General features: G+C 37.3%; 1 protein-coding gene across 3 annotated transcripts; it reads right to left on the reverse strand.

Annotated features, from left to right (window-relative positions):
- On the reverse strand, window positions 1-23672 carry ZBTB44 (zinc finger and BTB domain containing 44; the record flags this gene model as incomplete). 3 transcript variants are annotated; one of them, XM_084251098.1, is made up of 5 exons in its annotated part: window positions 22610-23672; window positions 8631-8715; window positions 5408-5571; window positions 3263-3362; window positions 1-64 (listed from the first exon to the last, which is right to left on the reverse strand). In XM_084251098.1, exons 1-5 carry the CDS (start codon window positions 23625-23627, stop codon window positions 1-3), a joined length of 1431 nt encoding a protein of 476 aa, XP_084107224.1. In that variant the 5' UTR covers window positions 23628-23672. The 3 variants fall into 3 exon arrangements, with proteins under 3 accessions (XP_084107224.1, XP_084107223.1, XP_084107222.1); XM_084251097.1 differs by lacking the exon at window positions 1-64 and adding an exon at window positions 699-981 and having other exon boundaries at window positions 3062-3362; window positions 5408-5517; XM_084251096.1 differs by lacking the exon at window positions 1-64 and adding an exon at window positions 699-981 and having other exon boundaries at window positions 3062-3362.

Consider the following 23672-nt stretch of genomic DNA (forward strand, 5'->3'; position numbering starts at 1 on the left):
TCATTCTCCATTTCTGGTCATTTCATGCACAGTTTGACTATTCTCGATCATGGTTCTTTGCCTTCTTTCATGGAAGAGAGATTATTCGGAGAAATAGTACTATAAAGGTACAGGAAATGCCTATCTCAATACCAAATTTTCACCACGAAAAAATCATAACAGAAATGAAAAAGCTTAAAAAAAAAAAAAAAAAGGAGTACACTGAATTCCAGAAGTATTTGTCCTAATAATTTTTAAGAAAGCTTACCATAAATACTGTCCAAAACAATAGACTTTATAAAATATTGTACAATGTCCTGTGCATAGAAGCAAATATCTATCCAAGTTATTTGTCTCATTCTGTTTAGTAATTTGTTTCTGGTATATCGTTTCATCTCAGGAAGGTCAATAATTACCTAATTTTTTCTTTGTCTAATGATCTATTGTTAGCATACTTTTAACAATGGAAGGAGAAACTGATAAATATTTTAAGTCTCCTTAAATCTCATAATTTCTATTGTTTCAACATCATGTTATTGTGCACTTATAGAATCAACCTCTCAGTCACGAAAAATACAATTTCAGATGCAGGGCTTACAAAGTAAAAAGGGAAAGTTTTCCCAAACCCTTTTTTGTTTAAAAAATTATAAATTAAACTTAATGTACAAGACCAAGCACAGGCACTTTCCAAAAACCAAATATGAAGCCCAACCATGAAATTACTCAATAGTTATAGAAGACAACTCTGATTTTGGGGGGTCATCTCTGGTTGCCTCTGCACAAGCACTGGTCTTTGGCTGCTCTGGCATTTCTTCCTCTTTTTCTGCCAGCCCACCAAGAGACCCCAAAGGAAAAGTGCTTTCACAATTTTGGGTCGAGGAGACCTGTGAAATTACAGGCATTTGAACAGAGGAGTTGCTTTCGAAACTGTGTTCTCCAAGATCATACTGAACAAGGGATTCTTCTTGCTCCTGGTTTAAGTAGTCCGGTACTAGGAAATCACTAGATAAGAAGCAAAGGGTGAAACAGAAAGTTAATTTTCAAACCAATAATAAATAAGACACAACAAAACACCTGATTTGTAAAAAAAAAATTGGGATTTGTCATTTCTCCAATTCTCAGATGAAGATTTTAGCTCAGGGATTTTCAACTTCTAAGCTTTCCTAATGTGAAGCATATAAACCATTAAAACCAAAGTATAGCAAGTTTCTCTACCAATAATAGGTAAGATTAATTACCACCCTCAGTGTTATTTGGACACCTAAGTAGTCTTTCTTGTTCTATGTAGAAGTTTCTGTATACAATACAAATGTAACTAGCAAGCTCAATAACTTACATGTTTAACCTTCCTTGGATTACACACTAAGACATATGTAAATCTAGCTTTTTATTACTTCTTGGGTATGTTAAGTCTTTAAAATTAAATCCTTATGCACAAATCACCTTATACATAATCTATATAGAGAAATGTAAAAGAATAACTTATGTATATTCTGCTATTAGCTTTGAAGTATGAAAAACAGTAAAAAATTGCTTTTGAATCAGATTTTAGAAATAAATGCCAAAAGACTGGCTATATACCAGTCCTCAGAAAGTAATTTACTGATATTGTATGTCTTTAATACTCTTATATAACAATTAAATTTCATAATAATCAGTATTTATACTTGATTGTCTGGTATTAAAAAAATTAAAATCTGCTTTACTGCAAAGGCAACTTAAAATACCTTATGCTATATATTTTTTAAAAATTTATTTATTTATGCATACAAGACCTGGGGTACAGGCCAGAGGTACAGGGGTGAGGGGATTCACCAGAGACAGAGTGGAGAAAGAACAGGCAGATGGACTGAAATACACTGCTGAGGGAGCAGCGGGCAAGATAGGAGAGGTCTGCTGCTCCATATGGGTTATTCCCTGGCCAGCTGGGGATCGAACTCATGCTTCAGAGGCTGCGGATTGCTTCATAATGCTGTGCTTAACCCCTTGTGCCACCAGGGAGGCCATATGCTATATTTTCTAAAGAGTTTTCAGGTGTTAGACAAGAGAAGTGGAGAGTGGAAACAGGGAAGATACAAACAAGAGGAGTGCTTACCAGGGACACTATTCTAGTCCCAAACAATATTCGATATATGCATAATCTAGGTTTAGTGATGTGACGAGATGCTCAGATTTAGGAATGATTAAACAAAATGAATGTCTAGTTTGAAGAGAAAATCTATGCAGGAGTTAATTTGGGATTTATTTGAAAGTAAGATTTAAAAAATAAAAATGATTTAAAATTCAAAAGTTTACGACGTTTCATTTTACAAAAGAAACTAAGGGTTCCTACAGAAGTATTATTCTGTTAAAGTATTAAAAAAACCAGAATTTTATACCCGAGAAAATCTTAAAAAAATCATATGGAAGGTAACATTTTATCTTTCTCTAAATTTTAAGTTTCTTCATCTATAAAGCGATATATTCAGTTACAAAAATTGTTAGTGCAAAGCTGTAGCTAGAACCTGATCTACCTGGATACCCTACAAATCAGAAAGGCAACTCTATCAAAAAATAAAAATGATACTAAAGACATGATGCTCTAAAATGAAGGAAAGGGAAATCTTCATTTGATCTAAATAGTCACACCCACTATAGTAAATGTTGTTGAAATTTCTTATTGATAAATGTATATTCCTTACCATAGAGTTAAAAAGGATTTATTAACGTCCAAAGAGTCTGATGTAATCCAATATCACTAAGTATCACTTGACATGGTAAATTTTCCAATGAGGTCTATTTAAGATCCACTATGGAATACTTTAACCTTATATTATTAAAACAATACAAAGAGGGTAAGTAGTCTACTTCTGTAGGAAAAGATTTCTAAAACCAGCCAAAAAAATATTTGTAACTATATATACTTAGAAGATTCAGCAAAATTGTATCAGATCAGGAGATCAGAGTATGACAGTGGGAATTTAAAAGGAATGTGACTGATTAGCTGGCAACCTGATTAAAAAACACAGCAGGCTGCCCTAAAAGCAGGAAAAGAGAGTTTAGAAAGAAGTTTTCCTGGTTGGGTTTTCGTTGTGCACCTCACCTGCTCTGGAAGTAGTTTGCTAGCTCTGACGCTTCATGGTTCAGACTCCTCAGGTGCACGATTAAATTTCCAGAGTTGGTGAACATGGCGCCACATGTTTTGCACTCGTAAATCCGAGGCTTGCGGATAATGTGCCGGGAAACCCTCATGTGGTGTTTATATTCCCCGAAGGAAGTGAAAGTGGCACTACATATCTGGCACCGGAAACAGCGTTTACCTTCATGCTTTAGGCGATGCATCTTTAGCGAGTATGCCCTGGTGAACTTTTTCCCACAGCGGTCACACTGAAATGGTTTAATTCCTATAAAATAAAGCAAGACAAAATGTTATCTACAAACAAAGTAAACTGCTAAGTCATAAACCCCCTAAATTTTTCATTGTAATTTTGTTTCAATATAAAATTAGCAAAAATTCTAATTCAGTATTTCAGAAAGGCACACAACATTGAAAAGTCATTACTCCTAAAAAAAGGGGGTTAAGCAAGGGAAGAAAGACACAACAGGAAAGTGTAAACTAACATAGGTATTTCAAAACATAATTTAAGCACTATTTAAAACAACCTAATTTCCCTTTGCATAGAAAAGGTAAGAAACCTTTTTTTTTCCTTCCTCAGAGAGCAGAGAGAAGGAAAAAAGGAAAATTTTAACATCTATGAATATAATTATCATGACAGAACTATTATTTGATGAATTGGGTTTTTGAGTAATTAGTAGTGACAGAAAATGTGTAGAAATCAATATAACTTGGAAAGTATATTAATAATCCCCTCCAACTCATTCTTGGCAAAAAATTAAAAATCTTCAAAATACAATCTGTTGATTTAACAATGTCAAAGGGAATTGGTTTTAGGTCTGGGACCATAAAACTATGTACAGAGAAGTGAGATAATATAGCTGACAAACGGTAGCAAAGATTCCTTTTCATCAGAGGTCAGTGTTTTACCCACTAGCATTTTGTTGCCTTCATGTGATCACTGAACTTAAGTTTCAAATATGTTATACATCATTTGTCCAAAATCTCTCTTTTTTTAAAGATTTATTTTTGTACAAGAACTGGGGTACAGGCCAGAGGCACAGGAGGGTGAGAGGATTCACCAGAGACAGATTGGGGAGCAGAACAGGCAGATGGACCGAAGACCCTGCTGAGGGGAATGGCGGGAGAGGCAGGAGAGGTCTGCTGCGCGATGTGGGAATCTCCCTGGCTGGCCGGGAATCGAACCCGCACTGAAAAGGCTGCGGACAGCTTCACAGTGCTGCGCTCAACCCACTATACCACCAGGGAGGCCCCCAAAATCTTTTTTATACTAAACAAAACAACTACAAAGCTGACTAAATGAGGGCATGGAGAAATTTAGGATTGAAGAATTAAAATTGTCATTAAATTTTTAAAAAAGATTTTATTTATTTTTGCAAAGAAGAACTGGAGCGTAGGCCAGAGATGCAGGGGGTGAGAGGATTCACCAGAGACAGAGTGGAGAGCAGAGCAGGTGGATTTACTGAAATACACTGCTCAGGGAAGCAGCGGGTGAGACAGGAGAGGTCTGCTGCACTGTATGTGGGTTAGCTCCCTGGCTAGGGATCAAACTCAAGCAGTCAGGGTGATAACTCTGAGACTTAATCCCTAGGCCATCAAGGAGGCCCTGTTATTAAGTTCTTTAAATCAGTTTATTTGGAAATAAATTCAAACAGAAAGAGAAGTTATAAGAATAGTACAAAGAGCACCAATGTATACTTTTAACTTCATTTGCTTTATAATCTCTATGGTACATCTCTCTCTCTCTCACACACACACACACACACACACATATATACAAATCTAATATAGCCAGTATATTTATTTCTTTAATGATTATTTATGCATACAAGAACTGGGGTATAGGCCAGAGGTGTGGGGTGCCGGGGATGAGAGGATTCACCAGAGAGTGGGGAGCAGAACACGCAGATCTACTGAAATACACTGCTGAGGGGAGCAGCAGGTGAGACAAGAGAGGTCTGCTGCGCCATGTGGGTAGCACTCTGGCCTGCTGGGGATTGAACTCATGCTGCAGTGGCTGCCAACAGTTTGATAGTTCTGTCTTTAACCCCTGCGCCACCAGGGAGGTCTCTGATATCTTTAATTTAATATTACATATATTCCCTCTCCAAGTTTTAAACAGAACATGGCAATGTATTAAACAAATAGCATTCTGATATTGCACCATTTCAGCAACATGCCTGAGGCTTATCTGTTCTCATTTAACTTCCTAGATACTTTAAACTCAAAAATCCCATTTCCTGTATTTACCTGGAATGTTAAAATAATGTTTTAGAGCACTCATTTACACAATAATAGGGAAGATGACATTACCTGAGTGGATGAGCATGTGCTGTTTTAGGTTCTGAATACGGGTGAATCGCACCCCACAAGTTGGACACTGAAAAGGTCTATCGGGACCATTTGGACTTGGTCGTTCTGTACTGCTGGTAGAAGGAGCAATGTAGAGTTGGTAGGGATACTGAACATTTTCCAATCTAAAAAACAGACCAAAGAAGGCAACCAGGCTCTGATTTTTAAGTTGAATAAACATTTCTGCACAACTTTAAATGAACAAAAGAAAAAATACAATGTCTTTTTAAACAACTGTTGGATTACAAGTTTCATTTATAGCAAAATGAAAAACAATAGTATTGCCCCAAAGGCCAGCATCTTAATATTCAAGGATGTATGACCACAGAACATATTAAAATCAATTTACTTAGGGATCCTTAATTTCTCTGGTCCTTTCTTTTTCACTGCTGCTGTAATTTAGACCCTCATCAGTGCAAGGCAGAATGAGAAACTCTCTCCTTTGGTACCACACCAATCCATCCAGCTGTTTCACAGTGACTTTTGATTAAGATAATCCCCTGTTTAAAATCCCACAATGGTTATCTTCAACATAAAGTCTAAACTCCCTTTGTAAGGTATATAAGACTCCTCATGATCTGGATTTTGGGTTCTTTTCCAGTCTCATTTCTTGTCATACCCCTCCAAACACATTCTATAGCACTGGTCCTCTTTATATATACATACATTTTGTACACTTAACTTCTATTTGCCTACATTCTTTGCCTATTTAACAACTATCCATTGTATAAAGTCTAGCTAGAAGTCATTTCCCTGCATAGGTTAACTTCCTATGCAGAAGAAGAGAACTATATGCAAATCACTTATAATCATCAGTTTACTTGTCTATCTTCAAACTTTCTCCCTTCCCCCAAATTGTTTAGATCTCTTTGAGAGGAAGGGCTATACATTTCATCTTTATATTTCCACCATTTAGCACAGTACCTAGTATGGAACAGACAACCTCATTAATATTTGAAATTAAGGAATGTAGGTACAATTCTTTTTAAGCTTTCATTAATTTATTCAAATGACTGATTCATTTAATTTTATTCAAATAACCTATTCTACCAAGGGTAGCTATTTAAGAACAGTTAACCTTGTTTGAATTCCTTTAATCCTTCAAGTATTCAACAATTACAGTTTTTAAGTCTGTTCTACATGCTCTATGAGGAGTTCATTCACACAGTGGGGTCTATATTCAGTGATCAGAGAGTCAATAAATACCCAGGAATATTATCAGAACAGAGAATTAAAACAGGGTGACTGAATAGTGATTAGTGCTATTTTATTCTAGACTGGTGGCTAGGAAAAGCTTCCTTGAAAACTGACATTTAAAAAGTGAACTAGAGGTCAAAAAAGAGGTATCAAAGTGAAAATCAGGGGTGAAAGCATTTCAGGCAGAGTAAAGATTCTAAAGCAGCAGAAAAGCCCAAAGCATGAACAAACATGAAATATTCCAGGGTAATAGTGTTAGAATGTAGAATGCAAGGAGAATGGGCTGAAGGGAGTGCGGCAGAAGTCATACCATGCAGTCCTTAAAAGGCATAGAAAGGAGGTGGAAAGAGGGGGAGGAGGAGAGTGGAGGATGTGACAGTGTATTGGAACTTTAGTGGAGGGTGGGTGAAGCATGTGAACATGTTGATGTATGGTTGTACCCCTAATATTATAATTATGTAAATGAATAGAAATCAATAAAATTTGATTTAAAAGAGGCACAGAAAATTTAGATATGAATTTACTGGAATGTTTTAAGAAACTAATGCTTAAAAAAGCAACATAAGGGCCTCCCTGGTGGTGCAGCGGTTGAGCGCTGGGTTGCGAAGCTGCCCGCGGCCTCTGCGGTGCCGGTTCGATCCCCGGCTGCTCCCCGGCCACCGGAGGAGGGTCCCACATGGCTTGCAGACCTCTCCTGCCGCCCGCTGCTCCCCTCAGCAGTGTACTTCGGTCCTTCTGCCTGCTCTGCTCCCCGCTCTGGCTCTGGTGAATTCTCTCACCCTCCCGCACTTCTGACTGTACCCAGTGCATGTATAAACAAATAAATAAATAAATAAAACATGCCTCTATTTTAAAAAAAAAAAAAACATAACCTGACAATAAAAAAAAAAAATTCTGGCTGCCATTTTGAGAATGTAATAAGGGAGAATGAAATCATAAGTTCGTTGAAGGCTACTGCATTAGTCATGGCAAAAGATGATCATGTTTTGAGGTAGGGTGATTATAGCAGAGATGAAGGAAAAGTGGACTGATAAGGGATATATTTTGGAGACAGAAGTTGAGCTGACAAGTCTTGCTCAAGGATTAAATAGGAGAATGGGGTGGCCATGAAAAGGAGAATATAAAATTATTCCCAGAGATATTGCTTGAGAAGTTGTGGAGATGCTCTTGCTGTTTAATGAGATGAGCAAGACTGGAGGAGTTGTCTTTGAAGGGGAGTTAGAAGTCTAGAGTTAGGTCTTGACCACATTACCTCTCAAATGCCTCTTATACAGCTATGTGGAACCAATAAGTATGGAGGGACAATCTGAAGATTAACTTGAAAATTATGGGTATAGTGATGAGGATTTGACAAACTTTCTATAGCAGGTCAGCCAGTAAATATTTCTGACTTTGCATACCACATGATCAATTTTGCCATCAATGGACAATGTGGAAACAAATGTGTGTAGCTATACTCCAATAAAACTTGATTTACAAATAAAGATGGTAGACTGGGTTGGCCTGCAGTCCAGCTTGCTACTCCAGATACAGATACTATTTAAAGTGGAGGCCTGGGTAGTTTTGGAAAAGCCAAAAAATACCCTTGTGAAGGTGGTCTAATTTATTATGTGGTGATGCTACCTCATCCAAAAATTGTTAAAGTGGGGTCCTAATAAGCTTTTTTTTAAAGGTTTATTTATGCATACAAGAACTGGGGTGTAGGCCAGAGGTGCAGGGGGTGAGAGGATTCACCTCAGACAGAGTAGGGAGCAGAACAGGCGAGATGGGAGAGGTCTGCTGCTCCATGTGGGTTAGCTTCCTGGCCTGCTGGGCATTAAACTGCTGCAGTGGCTGGCAATAACTTGATAGTGCTGAGATTTAACCCCTGCACCTCCAAGGGAGACCCCCCAATAAGCTTCCTATATAACCCCCATATAAAATGCTTGAATTTCAGAGTTGCAAGCACAGCCATCACAAGAAAACCACATACTATGTCAGTACTAACCGATCATCATCATCAGCATGAGCATTCGTTGCAGAGGTGCTCTGAAGTGTAGGCAACCCTTCGGTGACACCTTCATCTACTGAGCCTGTGAATAAAAGAACAGCTGTTAATACTCTGGTGTAAAAAAAAAAAAAAAAAGGTAGTAACTGCAAGTTGTAGCTACAAGCCTCAAACTCAGATTATATGATGTGTATATCAAATCATATTAAATCAAAATAGTAATGTTCTATATATTTACTTGTTTTATATTACTGTTGAAATTTTTTTAGAAGTCTAAATTTCAGAAACAGCAATGCAAAGGTAAACAAAACAAATTCACATAAAATTAAATGTTATCACTACTCAAGCACTGAAAAAATTTTTTAAAAACTTGTTTTATTGTGATATACAACTCACTGTACATACAACTTTTATGCAGAAGTCCTAATAACACATCACCAGAATCTCAGAAGTGATTTACCCTTCTCTGATCACAAATCCCTCCTCCTCCTAATAGAGAACCATTCTCTTGTCTATTATGGTTATCCTTTCCTTCCTTCTCTTCTGTCCCCTTTCCTTTTAAAAGTAATTTTATCTCAACTGCATGTACACATAAACTAGGAGTTGGTTCTTGCTGGAACATAGTCATACACCATCTATTGTTGTTTTCACATTACAGTGGCAGAGGGGAGTAGCAGTTGCAACAGAAGTCATGTTGATAATTAAGTCTCAAATATTTACTATCATGCCCCTTAAGGGAAAGTCTGCCACCTTCATTATAAATAGCAATTTTGTGTTGTCTGGTTGCAAACTTCATATAAATTCAATACTGTGGCTTCATTCCTGTTGTTACATGTACATGAAATTCAAACTGTTGCTGCACAAAATTAATTTATCCTTTTCACTCAGTTTCAGACTATTATGAACAATGTTGCTGTGAATATTCTTGTTCAAGTAACTTAATGGGTATAAATGGTTTATTCTAGGTTACCTACATGGAGGAATTTCTGGGTCATAGTATACATAGATCTTTGACTTCTTTTCCAAAGTGATTTCACTGAATTTACATTATCACCTGCAATACATGAGTCATGTTCATCTACTTCTTCATCAATTCTTGATATTGTTGCATTTTTACAAATTTTGCCAACCTAGAAGGGATGTAGTAATATTTCTTGTGGCTTGAGTTTCATCTCTCTTATTACTACTGAGGGTGAACACCTCTCTATTGAATGCCTCTTTTGTGAAATGCCTGTTGAAGTTTTGTTATTGTCTGCTTTTTATTATGAGTTATTTTCGTATTTAAGAAATAAACTCTTTGTCAGTGATACATTATAAATATTTTCTCTTCTTCCATGGCTTGTTTTTAAAATCTTGTTTCTTCAAAATTTTAATTTTCAACTTATTAAATAATTTCCTTTATGGTTACAACTTGTCTTGTTTTAAAAAATCTTTCCCTATCTCTCAGGTTTTAAGATTTATTTTGCCCTTGACATTTAGGTCTTTAATCCACCTGGAGTTGATTTTGTGACTGAACACTTATTGAAAGTCTGTTTTTTCTTCTCTGCTCTGCAGTGCCATTTCAATCATGTATCAACTGTATATAAATGCATGAATCTGTTTCCATTTGTCTGCTTCCATCTGCTTGTCTGGACTTGCATTAATGTCAATCTGTAGTTACTACAACTTTATAATAAATCTTGTTATCAGGTAGAGTAACTCCTCTCACCTTGTTCATGTGCTTCCTAAACATTGTGGCTATTTTTGGTCCCTTGAATTTCTCTATACATTTTTACAATCAGCTTGTTGAATGAATGTGATAATCATCATCCCATTTCTACCATTCTTTTAGTTTGGAATCATGTAATTTTTTCCTATTCTTATTAGTTACTTCAGAAACTAGGCACATACTTATCAAAGTCTAAAGTCAAACAAAATTGTTACCTTTTCCTGCATAATGTATGGATCTAAGAACACCTTAATTCTTCCATTTCCCACATATTTCCTTTTGCAACTGACATTATTGTTTGATATTTTACTTAATTTTGATAAAACTAAGACATATTACTTCTTGATAAAAGCAATGTTTATTTACATCTGTCCATATATTTACCTTTGCTCTTCATTTCTTCTTGTATATTAGTTCTTCATCTGTGCTCATTTCTGACTGAAGTCCATTCTTAATTTAGTAATGATTTGTTTTCTTTGAAAATTTCCTTATTTTTCTTTCATTTCTCAAAGATATTTTCACGGTGTACATACCTCTAGATTGACAGTTATTTTCATTCAGCTCATTGAGGATGTCATCTCACTAGTTTCTGATGCTAATATTGTCAGATATTTCTTCTGAAGGTAATACTCATTTTAAAAATCTCTTAACATTCTAAGTTTCTTTTTTTAATTTATATTTGGGATTTGCTGGTCTCTAATCTATAGACTGGTGTCTTTCATCAATTCTGTAATATCCAGTCACTGTCTCTTCTCCTTTTCTCCACACTGTAGTCTCTACCACTCTTGTCTCTGTGATGGCTAATTTTATTTATGAACTTGGAATACAATATTCCTGCTTCTCTGGCCTAGGGATTTGGACTGGAATTAATACCATTTGCCCCAGGCTCAGGTTTTCTTGGGACTCCAGCTGGCATATTATGGGACTTGATGGCCTCCATAATCCTGAGTGAACTCCTCCTAATATATCTCTTCTAGATATCAATCTATGTCCGATTTATTGCTTTTCTAAAGAACCTTCATTAATACAGTTTTTCTCTGTGCAATAAGCAGATTTCTCTAATTCTATCTTCTTCATAAATCCTTTCTTCTGCTAAGGACAATCTGCTGCTAAAATGTTGACTAAGATTTTTGTTTTATGTTTCTTTCTTTCCTAAAAGCCCTGTTTGGTTTTTTCCCCCAAATCTGTTATATTAATTTTTATAGTTTATTACTCTTTGCAATTATTACTGAAACTTGTTTGTTAAACATAGTAAACAAATTTATCCTATATCTGTGAAAACTATGCCAAACAGCTATGCCAATTTATTTCTGCTGTTTGTTTTTCCTCTCAGTTGGTTTTCTCCGTCATGTTCCCTTGCATGCTGTGGATATTTTTGACAGTGGTTGCTGCCCATGAAATGATTTACAGAGGATTGATTTGCTGAGGTTGGGATGAATATACCCTATTTTCAGAGAAGTTTGTTTCTGTGAGGGTCCTGGAGGGCACTCCCTAAAACGAATTCACTGATTCCTTGACCTACCTGATCAAGGAATAATCAGGACATAAATCTGCAAGAAGCTGGTCAATGGTCACAACATAGGGATGTGTTTTTCCCTTTTCCCTTTCATTTTGTAGTCTGCCCAATTCCCTGGTAGTTTTTTCTACAGTCCCCTGGAGTCTGGAGGAAGGGTAACAGGTTTAGTTCTAGTGATATAGAAGGACTTTGGGGTACCTAGTTAAGTGTGGGGCAACTTTTCTGAGATTAACTTTCACATGCTGTGGGCCTTGCCTTATTTGAGTTGATGAACTAAAACCCGTTTGTTTCGGCAAGTATCTTAGGAAAAAACTGCTCTCTGAAATTATTATTCAAACTTTTAGTGTTCAGAAAATCTACTTACCTTTCTGGGTCAGGTGTCCTGTCACCCTAAATTTAACCTGGCAGGTGCTTGACTATCTTTACAAACACTTTTGAAGTGACCTTTAAAAGTGTGTGTGTATATGTTCTTAAGTGTTTGTTTATTAGTGGGAAGGTAGATAGAAACAACTTAGCTTATTCTTATTAGGTACTGAACTCCGTCAATATTATTACATGCAAATAGGCATATACCATGTAAATTTGAGTTGCCTGAAGTTGTATAGTACATGAATAGTGAACAAACTTTTGTTTGCAATATTTTAATGAAAAAATGTACATTTTGTACTGACACCTTATACAACATCATATACATGCAACATTTAATAAATATCTGCTAAGAGACACACAGAATAGAAGTTCCTTCTGATGAAAATACTTTTTTCTTTGCAACATTGAATTAGTTGAAATTATATAAAATGAAGTTTCCACTTACATAAAAATTTCCAAAAAACTAACCTAATCCCTTTTAAGAAATCAAAAAAAAATTTTTTTTTAAAAGATTTATAATTGTATACAAGAGCTGGGGTACAGGCCAGAGATGCGGGGGGTGAGAGGACTCACCGGAGACAGAGTGGGGAACAGAATGGCAGACTGAAACACACTGCTGAGGGAAGCAGTGGGTGAGACAGGAGAGGTCTGCTTCACATGTGGGTTGCTCCCTGGCCGGCCGGGGATCAAACTCGTGCTGCGAGGCTGCGATTGCTTCATAGTGTGGTGCTTAACCCCTTGCGCCACCAGGGAGGCCCCAAAATTAATTTTGAACATCATCTGAGCTAAAAATTTGGCAGTGTTACATCTTGCTTTGACTTCTTTACCAGATTATGTGTGTTCATGTTTAACCCTAACAGCACCCCCATTTGTCCTGTGCCTACCTTTCTAATTTATTCCTGATCATTCTGATTTGTTTTTAATACAGAAAAGTGGTTTAAAAGACAGATAATGCTGCATTTTGCTTAAGAAAAAACTTCATTTGTCAATATCTTCTCATTCTCACTTTCCTTAAAGAAAAGTGAACTTTAAACATTATCATTTCAATCTGTCCTAGGATACAGACTGGAAATTTCCAGCATTTGGAAGTGGTCACCATAGACACACAAAAACACCTGTTTTATAGTAATATTTCAGTTTATAAGCAAAGATTTGCATAAAAGCTAAGGTGTGATTTTGGGCAGGCCAAGAAAACTGATATAATTTATATCTTCTCCTTGCCATCAGGGAAGTTATACTACTTTTAGGAGGAGGGGAAGTCTTGATGAGGTTGAAATAAAAAATACTCCAATTTGGATTGATTCTAGTATATAAAGGATTTGTTTTAATAAGCTGGTGAAAAAGAACTAAAATGGAATAAAGGTACATTTAGCAGATGGTCCCATGGTCCCTCTTAAATCCATTTCACATTATGCTATGCCTTGACCTCTGGGAGTGACCATGGGCTATTAAATGCACCAAAAGCTAATAAAAACAAAAGCCACTCCAAGCTAAATTAAAAGTTAAAAATAAAAGACACTTTTAGAATTCTATCTAAACTATGGACATTATAACACATAAATGGTGTCACATCACTTATGCAATCATTGGCAAAAATAAATATTGTAAACTTTTTCCTGTGATGCCAATAACACAAATTATAAGAATTGGAATTTTAATTGAACTGCTTTAATATCACAATATCTTATTTTTCACTTAACTTTTTTTCACTATCCTGAAACTGATATCGTGGTATTTCTTAAACTATTCAAGTTTCCTCTGCTCTCAGTGGCTAAGGTCTAAGAATTCCTAACAGAACGCTTAACTTATGAAATGGAAAAGCTAATTTGCAGAGTTAATTAGCTGTATATGGTAGAGTATCTTATCAAAGAAGATAAAGATTTTCCACCAATGAGGGCTGTATCACAAGTTCTGTTACATCAAACTGACTCCTATTTTCTGCTGCTAACAACCATTATTAAGTACCTGACTCCTCCAAAATACCTTCTGGTGGGGCCTCCCTGGTGGCGCAAGGGGTTAAGATGCAATCTATGATGCTGTTGGCAGCCACTGCAGCATGAGTTCGATCCCCGGCCAGGGAGCTACCCACACAGTGCAGCAGACCTCTGCTGACTCACCTGCTGCTCCCCTCAGCAGTGTATTTCAGTCTATCTGCCTGTTCTGTTCCCTACTCTGTCTCTGGTGAATTTTCTCATGCCCCCACACATCTGGCTTGTACCCCAGTTCTTGTATGCATAAATTAAAAAAAAAAAAAAACCTTCTGGTGGTGAAAAATTATAGTGGCCATCTACTGCTGAGCATTGCCAGTACTGTTCTAAATGTTTTAAATATAATATTTTATTTCATGTGAGAAAAGCAGCCCCTAACATTCAGGAGTGGATCCGGCCTCCCCAAAAATGGTTTAGTGTTTTCCTGTTGGACATAAGTAATCTTTCAGAATACCAATATCAGAGACCAGGCCACAATGGTCTGAAACAAAACACATAATTTTGCTTAAGCACAGACAAAAACAAGGTCACTGTGCAATCACAGAAAAACCAAATATTCCCCTCTTCTCTCCAGCTAATATATGTAATTGTTGCTTTAGATTTGTTTTAGTCTGTATTCCTAGGTATTTAAGATACCCAATCATAGAATTATCCTTGCTTTCTGACATCACCAGTCCAGGAAAAACCCTACTTCCTTAAATCCTCCCTAAAATCACCTAAAGCAAGCCCAATCCTCCATTAATTTCTGCCTCATACACTTACTGAGGTGCCTTAAAGACCCCATGGTGTGTGATCTCTCCTGCCACAAATCCTGGTGATCTCTGGCAACAAAGAATGGCAGATATGGAGAGGAGGCCCCATGAAGACACATAGTTGAAGTTCTCATTGCTTTACCTATACAGGGAATCTTGATAACAGAGCATACTTCTAAAATCCCTTTGTATTATTTTATGTGTTTATATATATTTTTAAAAAATAAAGAAAAAGACATTAAAATACCTCAAAATTATACCAAAATGCAAAGAATGCCTAAAGAAAAAAAAAAAAAACCACTTTTGAGGTGCAACCTGCCCGCCTTACCTTAGGAGGTAGTTCATAGTGAACTGGATTTCACCAAAGCCCTTCACTGTTGGGTTTATTTTATTTTCCTAAAGTCTTTGGGGGCCTATTTTGGTTATCTAACCATATTTGTCATTATTCCATATTTTTCTAGCCTTCTAACACTTGATCTTATGATCTGTCTAGTATCTACTCTTTGTCTACAAGAGGACAGACTATAATGAGAAGATGGGCAAAAGCCTGACTGGCCCATCCCAAATGGCCCTGGAAGCCAAGTTCAGAAGATTTCTGACTAGAAGAACATTTTAAAATTTAACAAGGTTATGACATAGATAAACCTTAAAAGTATCATGAAAAGTGACAGAAGCCAGTCAGAAAAGACCATATATTACATGATCCTATTTATATGAAATAACCAGAATATGTAAATTTAGAGACAGTGTATCAGAAATTGTTTAGAGTTGGAGGTGAGACTAGGAAGGAGTAAGAAGTTACTGCTAAGGGTTAAAAGGCTTCTTTCTGAGGTGATGAAAATACTATAAAACTTACAACTGTGGAAATGGCTGCACAACTCTGAATATACTAAAAACCACTGGAGTGTACACTTTAACTGGGTTTTACAATATGTAACGTATCTCAATGAATATGTAAAAAAAAAAACTTTATGAGAACTGCTTCAATTTTGTCCTTTCATCCCCAGGAACCGCTCTACTTAGTTCCATATGCCCAGAATCAGGAGTTTTTGTCTGATAGTTGACAAATGGCCTTCACCCAAGCACAGGAAATAAAAAGTTACACAAGCATTGCTCTTAATGGATAGTTGCAGTTCCCATGGGTTGTCTCAATTTAAAACTGCACCTTTCGCAGGTCAAACATCTGCTTCCTTCATGCATTTTTCACTGTACTTGTATACTAATCTCTCAACTGATTCAGTTTTACCAAGGGCAATTTGGAGTTGCAGGTGGCCATTTGGAAGAGTTCCTCAGATGAACAAGATTGCTTATTTGAGGTTTGTCAACACTGTGCCAACTACATGGTACTGCCATGGATGTTGCCTATGTGTAAGATACAAATAGGAATGAGCCACTGAAATACACTATAAAAACCTCCAAATGAACTATGAGTTTGTTCTTGTTATTGCTTATTTTCAGAGTAAACTGGGAGCTTCTCATGCTAAACAGCTATGCTGTAATGGTAGGAAAAAAATAACTTTGTATTCCTTACTAGGGAGATCCCAACTCAGTTTTCCAGTAACAGGACGACACATTCCCTGATAGTTGTAAAAGTTTTATCTTTTACTCAGACTCAACACTATTTTTAATCATTCAAAAACTTCATTAAAAATAAAGAGAACTGGGCCTCCCCTGTGGCGCAGCGGTTGAGCGCTGGGTTGCGAAGCTGCCCGCGGCCTCTGCGGCGCCGGTTCGATCCCCGGCTGCTCCCCGGCCACCGGAGGAGGGTCCCGCATGGCGTGCAGACCTCTCCTGCCGCCCGCTGCTCCCCTCAGCAGTGTACCTCGGTCCTTCTGCCTGCTCTGTTCCCCGCTCTGGCTCTGGTGAATTCTCTCACCCTACCGCACTTCTGACTGTACCCAGTGCATGTATAAACAAAACAAACAAACAAACAAATAAATAAAACATGCCTCTATAAAAAAAAATTAAAAAAAAATTAAAAATAAAGAGAACAAGTGCAATTCTAAAACTATGATTATCAAAGCACTTAAAAACTCATTTTTCTGGGGCCCGGTGGCGCAGTAGTTGAGTGCAGTGCTATGAAGCTGTCTGCAGCCTCTGCAGCATGGGTTCCATTCCCGGCTGGCCAGTGAGATACCCACATGGCACAGCAGACCTCTCCGGTCTCACTCGCTGCTCCCCTCAACACTGCTTTTGGTCTATCTGCCTGTTCTGCTTCCCACTCTGTCTCTGGTGAATCTTCTCACCCTCCTGCGCCTCTGGCCTGTACCCCAGCTCTTGTATAAATAAATAAAACTTAAAAAAAAAAAACAACAACAACTCTCAATTTTCCACAGCACAAACTATGGCCAAGAGCTTTGAGAGTAATATAACTCCTTTCTGGGACCCACAATTTAACTCCTTATAAGTTAATAAGCAGCTACCTTTTGTAAATGGGAATTTTAGCTTAAATCTTAGGTTCTACCATACTACCAGGTAATATGATTGAACACTCTTACCACAGATATGTATGAATTGCATTTTGAAAATACTCATCAAAGCAGTTTCTAAATGACCTAAAATCTGAAGCTTTGGTATTTTGGAAAAGATGTCACCAGAGAAAACTTGCCACAGAATATCAGTGGAAAGAAATTGAACAGATAGCAACCACTCACTCAGCCATAAAACTTCAAAGTGTTGGTCACTGGATTCATATTTCCCAACTTAAAAGATAAATAGCACATCCTTCTGACTACTGTACATCCACCCATTCCATTAGAAGACCTTAAATTACATATTCTGAGGACTCTCCAGAAGACTACTATATTAAAAAGTGGATAGCTTCTGCCCTGACTTCAAGACTTTTCATTTCTTTATTACTAATTTTGTCTATTATGACTGAAACAATCTCTCATCTTCATTCAATTATTTCTGACCACCTAAGTAGGGAAAAACAAAACTCTTCTATGTTTTTTTTTAGATTGCAGCTACTACTCTGAATAGACTGCTGGATCTATGATCTTCCATCTGATCCAGTTGACAAAAATGTAAAAACTTTAAACATTTCAGGACAGGAGCCTCGCTGGTGGCACAGGGGTTAAAAGTCTCAGTCTGTCAAGCTTCTGCCAGTCACTGCGACATGAGTTTGATCCCTGGCCAGGGAGCTAACCCACATGGTGCAGCAGACCTCTCCTGTCTCACCCGCTGCTTCCCTCAGCAGTATATTTCAGTAGATCCACCTGTTCTGCTCCCCACTCTGTTTCTGGTGAATTCTCTTACCCTCTGCACATCTGGCCTAGACCCCAGTTCTTGTATGCATAAATAAATCTTTTTTAAAAATCAACACATTTCATGGCCAACAGGCATATGAAAAAATGTTCAACATCACTTGTTATCAGGGAAATGCAAATTAAAACTACCATGAGATACCATCTTAAACCAGTGAGAATGGCACATATTAAAAAAACTAGCAACAACAAATGTTGGCGAGGATGTGGAGAAAAAGGAACTCTCCTGCACTGCTGGTGGGAGTGCAAACTGGACCAACCACTATGGAGAGCTGTGTGATTTCTTGACCTACTAAACATAGAGCTTCCATATGATCCAGCAATTCCACTCCTAGGTATTCACCCAAAGGACACAGAAACATCAATTCCAAAGAGCACCTGCACCCCTATGTTTATAGCAGCACTATTTACAATAGCTAAGCTTTGGAAACAACCCAAATGCCCAAAATTAGATGACTGGATCAAGATGTGGTACATATACACCATGGAATATTACTCAGCATTCAAAAAAGATAAACACATGCAATTTGCAGCAACATGGATGGCGCTGGAAAGGATCATGCTCAGCGAAATAAGCCAGAAAGAAAAAGAAAAATACTGGATGGTCTCACTCATAACAGGAATCTAGAAAACTTAAGGGACCAGGAAAATGAATAACTATAAGAAAGTGAAAATCAAAATCAACAAACAACTATGAACCAGAGACACTCTATGGGTGGTGGGGGGTGGGGAGGGGAGGGATTGAGGTCAAAATAAGGGGATTGCAATTGTAAGGGGAATATAAAAATAAAATTTATTTTAAAAAAATCAACACATTTCAGGGTAGACTCTTTTCTAAGAACCCCATATCATATCACATTACTCAACCTTAGTTAAAAAAAAAAAAAAAAACCAACTGGATCTTGGCCTCACATCACCAAAATGTTTCTGCTGAAGTTATTATAATCCTATTGGTTAAGGATTATCCAATCAGAAAGTATCTTTCTAATAATTCTGATTGGGATAGTAGGTTCTCTTTGGAGTACATTTCAGCTTGGTTTGCAGGAACTGATTAATTCTACTGAAGGAATTTCTTTTTTTTTTTAAAGATTTATTTATGCACACAAGAACTGGGGTACAGGCCAGAGGTGTATGTGTGGGCGGGTGGTGAGAAGATTCACCAGAGACAGAGTGGGGAACACAACAGGCGAACTGACTGAAATACACTGCCGAGGGGAGCAGTGGGTGAGTCAGGAGAGGTCTGCTGCGCCATGTGGGTAGCTCCCTGGCCAGGGATAGAACACGTGCAGCAGTGGCTGCGAACAGCTTCATAGGCTGCATCTTAACCCCTTGTGCCACCAGGGAGGCCTGGAATTTATTTTTTTTTTTAAAAAGATTTATTCATTTATTTATACAAGCACTGGGTACAGTCAGAAGCGCGGGAGGGTGAGAGAATTCACCAGAGCCAGAGCGGAGAGCAGAACAAGCAGACTGATGAAATACACTGCTGAGGGGAGCAGCGGGCGGCAGGAGAGGTCTGCATGCCATGTGGGACCCTCCCCTTGCGGCCGGGGATCGAACCGGCGCTGCAGAGGCTACGGGCAGCTTCACAACCCAGTTCTCAACTGCTGACCACGGGGAGGCCCAAATTTATCTATTTTAAAGGACAAAAAACTGGTTCACTCCTGTTGTTATGAATAACATGTAAATTCCCAATATGCCTACCCCTAAGATATTACTTCTTCAGTGGACATACGGTTTACATGTACCTGTTGCACACTAATTAACCCTGTGTATTTGTGATTACTGATGGAGATTTTCAGATATTAAAAATATAGGTATTTTCCTGGAGGGCACTGACATACTTGATAGCTATTATCCTTTCATTATGGTTATAGGAACTCCAGTTAAGTGACTTGCTCAAAGCCACACATCTATTAAATGGTAGAAATCAGTAGCAGAATCTAGATTTGTCAAACTCAACTTTTAATCATTATCCTGTACTGTTTCTCTGTCTAATGTTGTAATTCTACCATTTTTCTAGCTAAGTACCTCAATAATTCATCTATTCATTACGGCTACTGAGAAAACTATCAAATTATTTCTTAAAACCTTACCAACTACCTCTCCCATAAAAATCATTTTCTTTTTATGTAATAATTCTCAATCTTAAAAAAAAAAAGATGAATTTCTTTGTTAAAATAGTAAACTGTGGATTACCCAGAATTATATTTGTCTTTGGTTTTCACCAAATAAGTGGTGACCTTATACAAAGGAAATTTGGAATTAGAGATAGAGACACAGGGAAGCCACATTAAGAATGAGGTAGCAATTGGAGGGACACAGCACGTCAACGGATATTAAGACGAATTAGTGACAGCCAGTTAGGGAGAGGCAAGGCCAGAAAGGAGTCTTCCTTGCAGTCTTCAAAGGAAGAATGACTCCTGCCAACACCTTGATTTCAGAATCTGTTCTGAACGGTTAAACAATAAATTAGCTTTTTAAATCACCCCGTTTGTGGTACTATGTTTTGGCAGCACTGGGATACTCGTAGAGTCAAAATTCAAGAAATTAACAAAGATAGCATGGCCTTCCTGATTCTCCAGTTTTTTTTGAGAAATCCTTTTTACTGTCAGCTTTTATTCTCTCTGAATATAGGTATTTCTCAAGTTTAGTCTTTTGATTTTAGTGTCTGTACGTAAATTTTCCTGTTAAGAGTCAATGTGTTAGGGCTAATAGCTCCAAAATCTTCAGTTTTGATCTTAACAATACTGCCTTTTCAACAGCTCTTTGGCCATGATATTTCTTGGTTATCATCCAAGCGTAATTTGGCTTGCTCTTAAAACTGGGTTCCTACCTCCTTCCATTGATTTTCACTTTGTAACTGTAAAAGATTATTGATTGTAAGATATATCAGAATATAATAAAATTGTTATCACTATTTTCCTAGTCATCCAGAGTATTCTGATCTCTCCTATATCCTTACTACATTAATTCTGTATCATCAGGTAATAATGAGTCTTAATTTATAAAATCTTTTAGTACCCATTTTTAAAATAGTTTTACTCTAAGCATCTTTATTCATACAAAGACAACTGTACTAGAACTACTTTCTCAGTTTCTGCCCAGCCAAACCCTCTGAGTACCAATGTCAAATAAATTTTCTTAAAATGGTTATAAATGTTTTATTTTTCACTCCTAGAAGGGAGATTCCTTACTACAATTAGCTTACTTGACCTAGTTGTGGCAGATACTGTTAGTTGAAAACAATATCCATTCTCTTCTAATTTTGTTTGAGGAGATACATATGCAACTAATATGCATGTCTTCCCAGATTGCCTTGTAGCAAGGCAGGACCACAGGACATAATTTGGCAGAAGTATTTTAGGGCTTTCTGGGAACATCTGTGTTTTCCTGATATAAGTGTTGACTATTCTAGAATATGAAGCTAAAGATGAAGAAAGCATCTTATAACCTTGCAGCATATGTACATTGGTGAAAAGGACAAATTAAGGATGGTAGACTACAAATATATAAGGAGTCTAGGCACTGATTATATTGTGGAGCCATTGTGCCAGAACTGGACTTCCTATCTAAGCATTTTATGTGATAAAAAAAGAAAACTCTGTTTGGTCTAAGTCACTTTGAAGGGATTTTATTACATGCAGTTGAATGCAATCCCTTCACAACAAGCACTCAACTGTATATTTTATCTTGTCTCCCATTATTTCCTTTACTTTCAGGCATCCATGTTTTATTCACATCATTTTGCACTGAATTCACTGCTTACCAAACATTCAAAGCTCTTCCACACCTCTTTTATACATGTGCAAAGAAATGCCATTTCTTTGCCAAGGCAAACTTATACTTATTAAGATCCAGCTCAAATATACAGTGTTAACTTGCTCTTTCCTCTATGACCCTGACACTTGGTTAATTCCTCTAGATTAGCACTAATTGTTGATTTATACATCTGTTTCCTCAATAAAACTATTACATCCTCAGATTCAGGGACTGTGCCTTTTTAAATCATGTATCTCCAATGTTTGGCACATAGCAAGTTATCAATAAATATTTTAATAAACAAAACACTAATTGGATTTTTTAAATTGATACTTGCTTCATTGAAAGTAATTCACAATTCATATATTTCTGTCAATATATCTGCCTTTGTGCCATTAGATTTAGTCAAAACAATATTCTTTCTTCCCAATATGTAGGCTGAAAAAAAAAACAAAACCAAAAAACTGATAGTACTAAAAGCATTTAAAAAATCCAATTACCATGTTTTAATCTTCTTCATATTTCCCAAAAGACCCACAAAAATTTTTAATTGAATTGGCACTTAAAAATCCTTCAATTAACTTTATAGCATCATGAAAAACACAGAAGATGTTATACCTATAGAGGAAGACTGTGGACTAATCAGAAGGTCCTCTTGGACTTGTTCACTTCCTGGCACTGTCTGCTGATCACTCAGCGAACTCTGAGATGCACTGACAGGTTGGGATACCTCCTCGTGGACCTCCTCATCACTTAACCTTTCTACTTTAACTCGGACATCTTCTTCAGTACCCAGAGGCAAGGAAGTTTTTGAGCTCTCACAAGTCACATAATCAGTCATTCTTCTACCTGTCTCAGATGGGCCAGGTAATTCTAATGTCCGAGTATTTTCTGCCTGCTTAACCTTATCAGGCTGTATTCTTCGATCAATTCCAAAAGGAAAAGTCCAGGGAAAAGCTAAGGAAGAGTCAACAGGTTGATTTCTATTTTCTGAATAAGAAGCTGAAGAATTCAATACCTGGGGAGAACTTGTTTGAGTGCCACACTTAACAGGACTTTCAGGAGACATAACAATATAGCTTTTGCGTTTTCTCCTGGATTCTCGGCAGACAGGAATGGTTCTTTCTACCACACTGCACTCTGAAGATACTGGAGAAATGCTTCCATCACGAGATGTAAAATTGCAGTTAGAATTATTTTCTTGTCCAGCGTCTAGGCCCTTTTCTGGTTGGCTGTTGGGTGTATTCCATAAAATGCTTGATTTCATGAACTCTGAGCAGGTACTAGCAACACTAAACATTTGCATATAACTGGCAGCAGCTAGAACATCAATGATATTTTCTGTGTTAATTGACAGAGTGGCGGTGTAAGCATATTCTAAAAGGGGTATAAAGCCAGTCACTGTAACATGATGCAAATCCAACACATTCTTGTTCTCATCTTCTGGTTGGCCTACAAGTTTGGTGCGAAAGAAATCACTGCAAGCTGCTAGTACCACCTTGTGTGCCCGAAAGATTTTGTCCTGGACACGAATAGTGATATCACAAAAGTGTCCATCATTTCGCAGCATATTTAGCTTTCCAAGCATTTCCTGGCTGTGGGAAGAGGAGCTATGAGTAAATGTTTTCACACCCATCTTTTCCTTCCTCTTCTGCAGATGCTTTTCAAGGATGCAAATGAA

This window comes from Talpa europaea (genome assembly GCF_964194135.1).
Source record: "Talpa europaea genome assembly, chromosome: 12".
In the NCBI taxonomy this organism is placed as follows: Eukaryota; Metazoa; Chordata; class Mammalia; order Eulipotyphla; family Talpidae; genus Talpa; species Talpa europaea.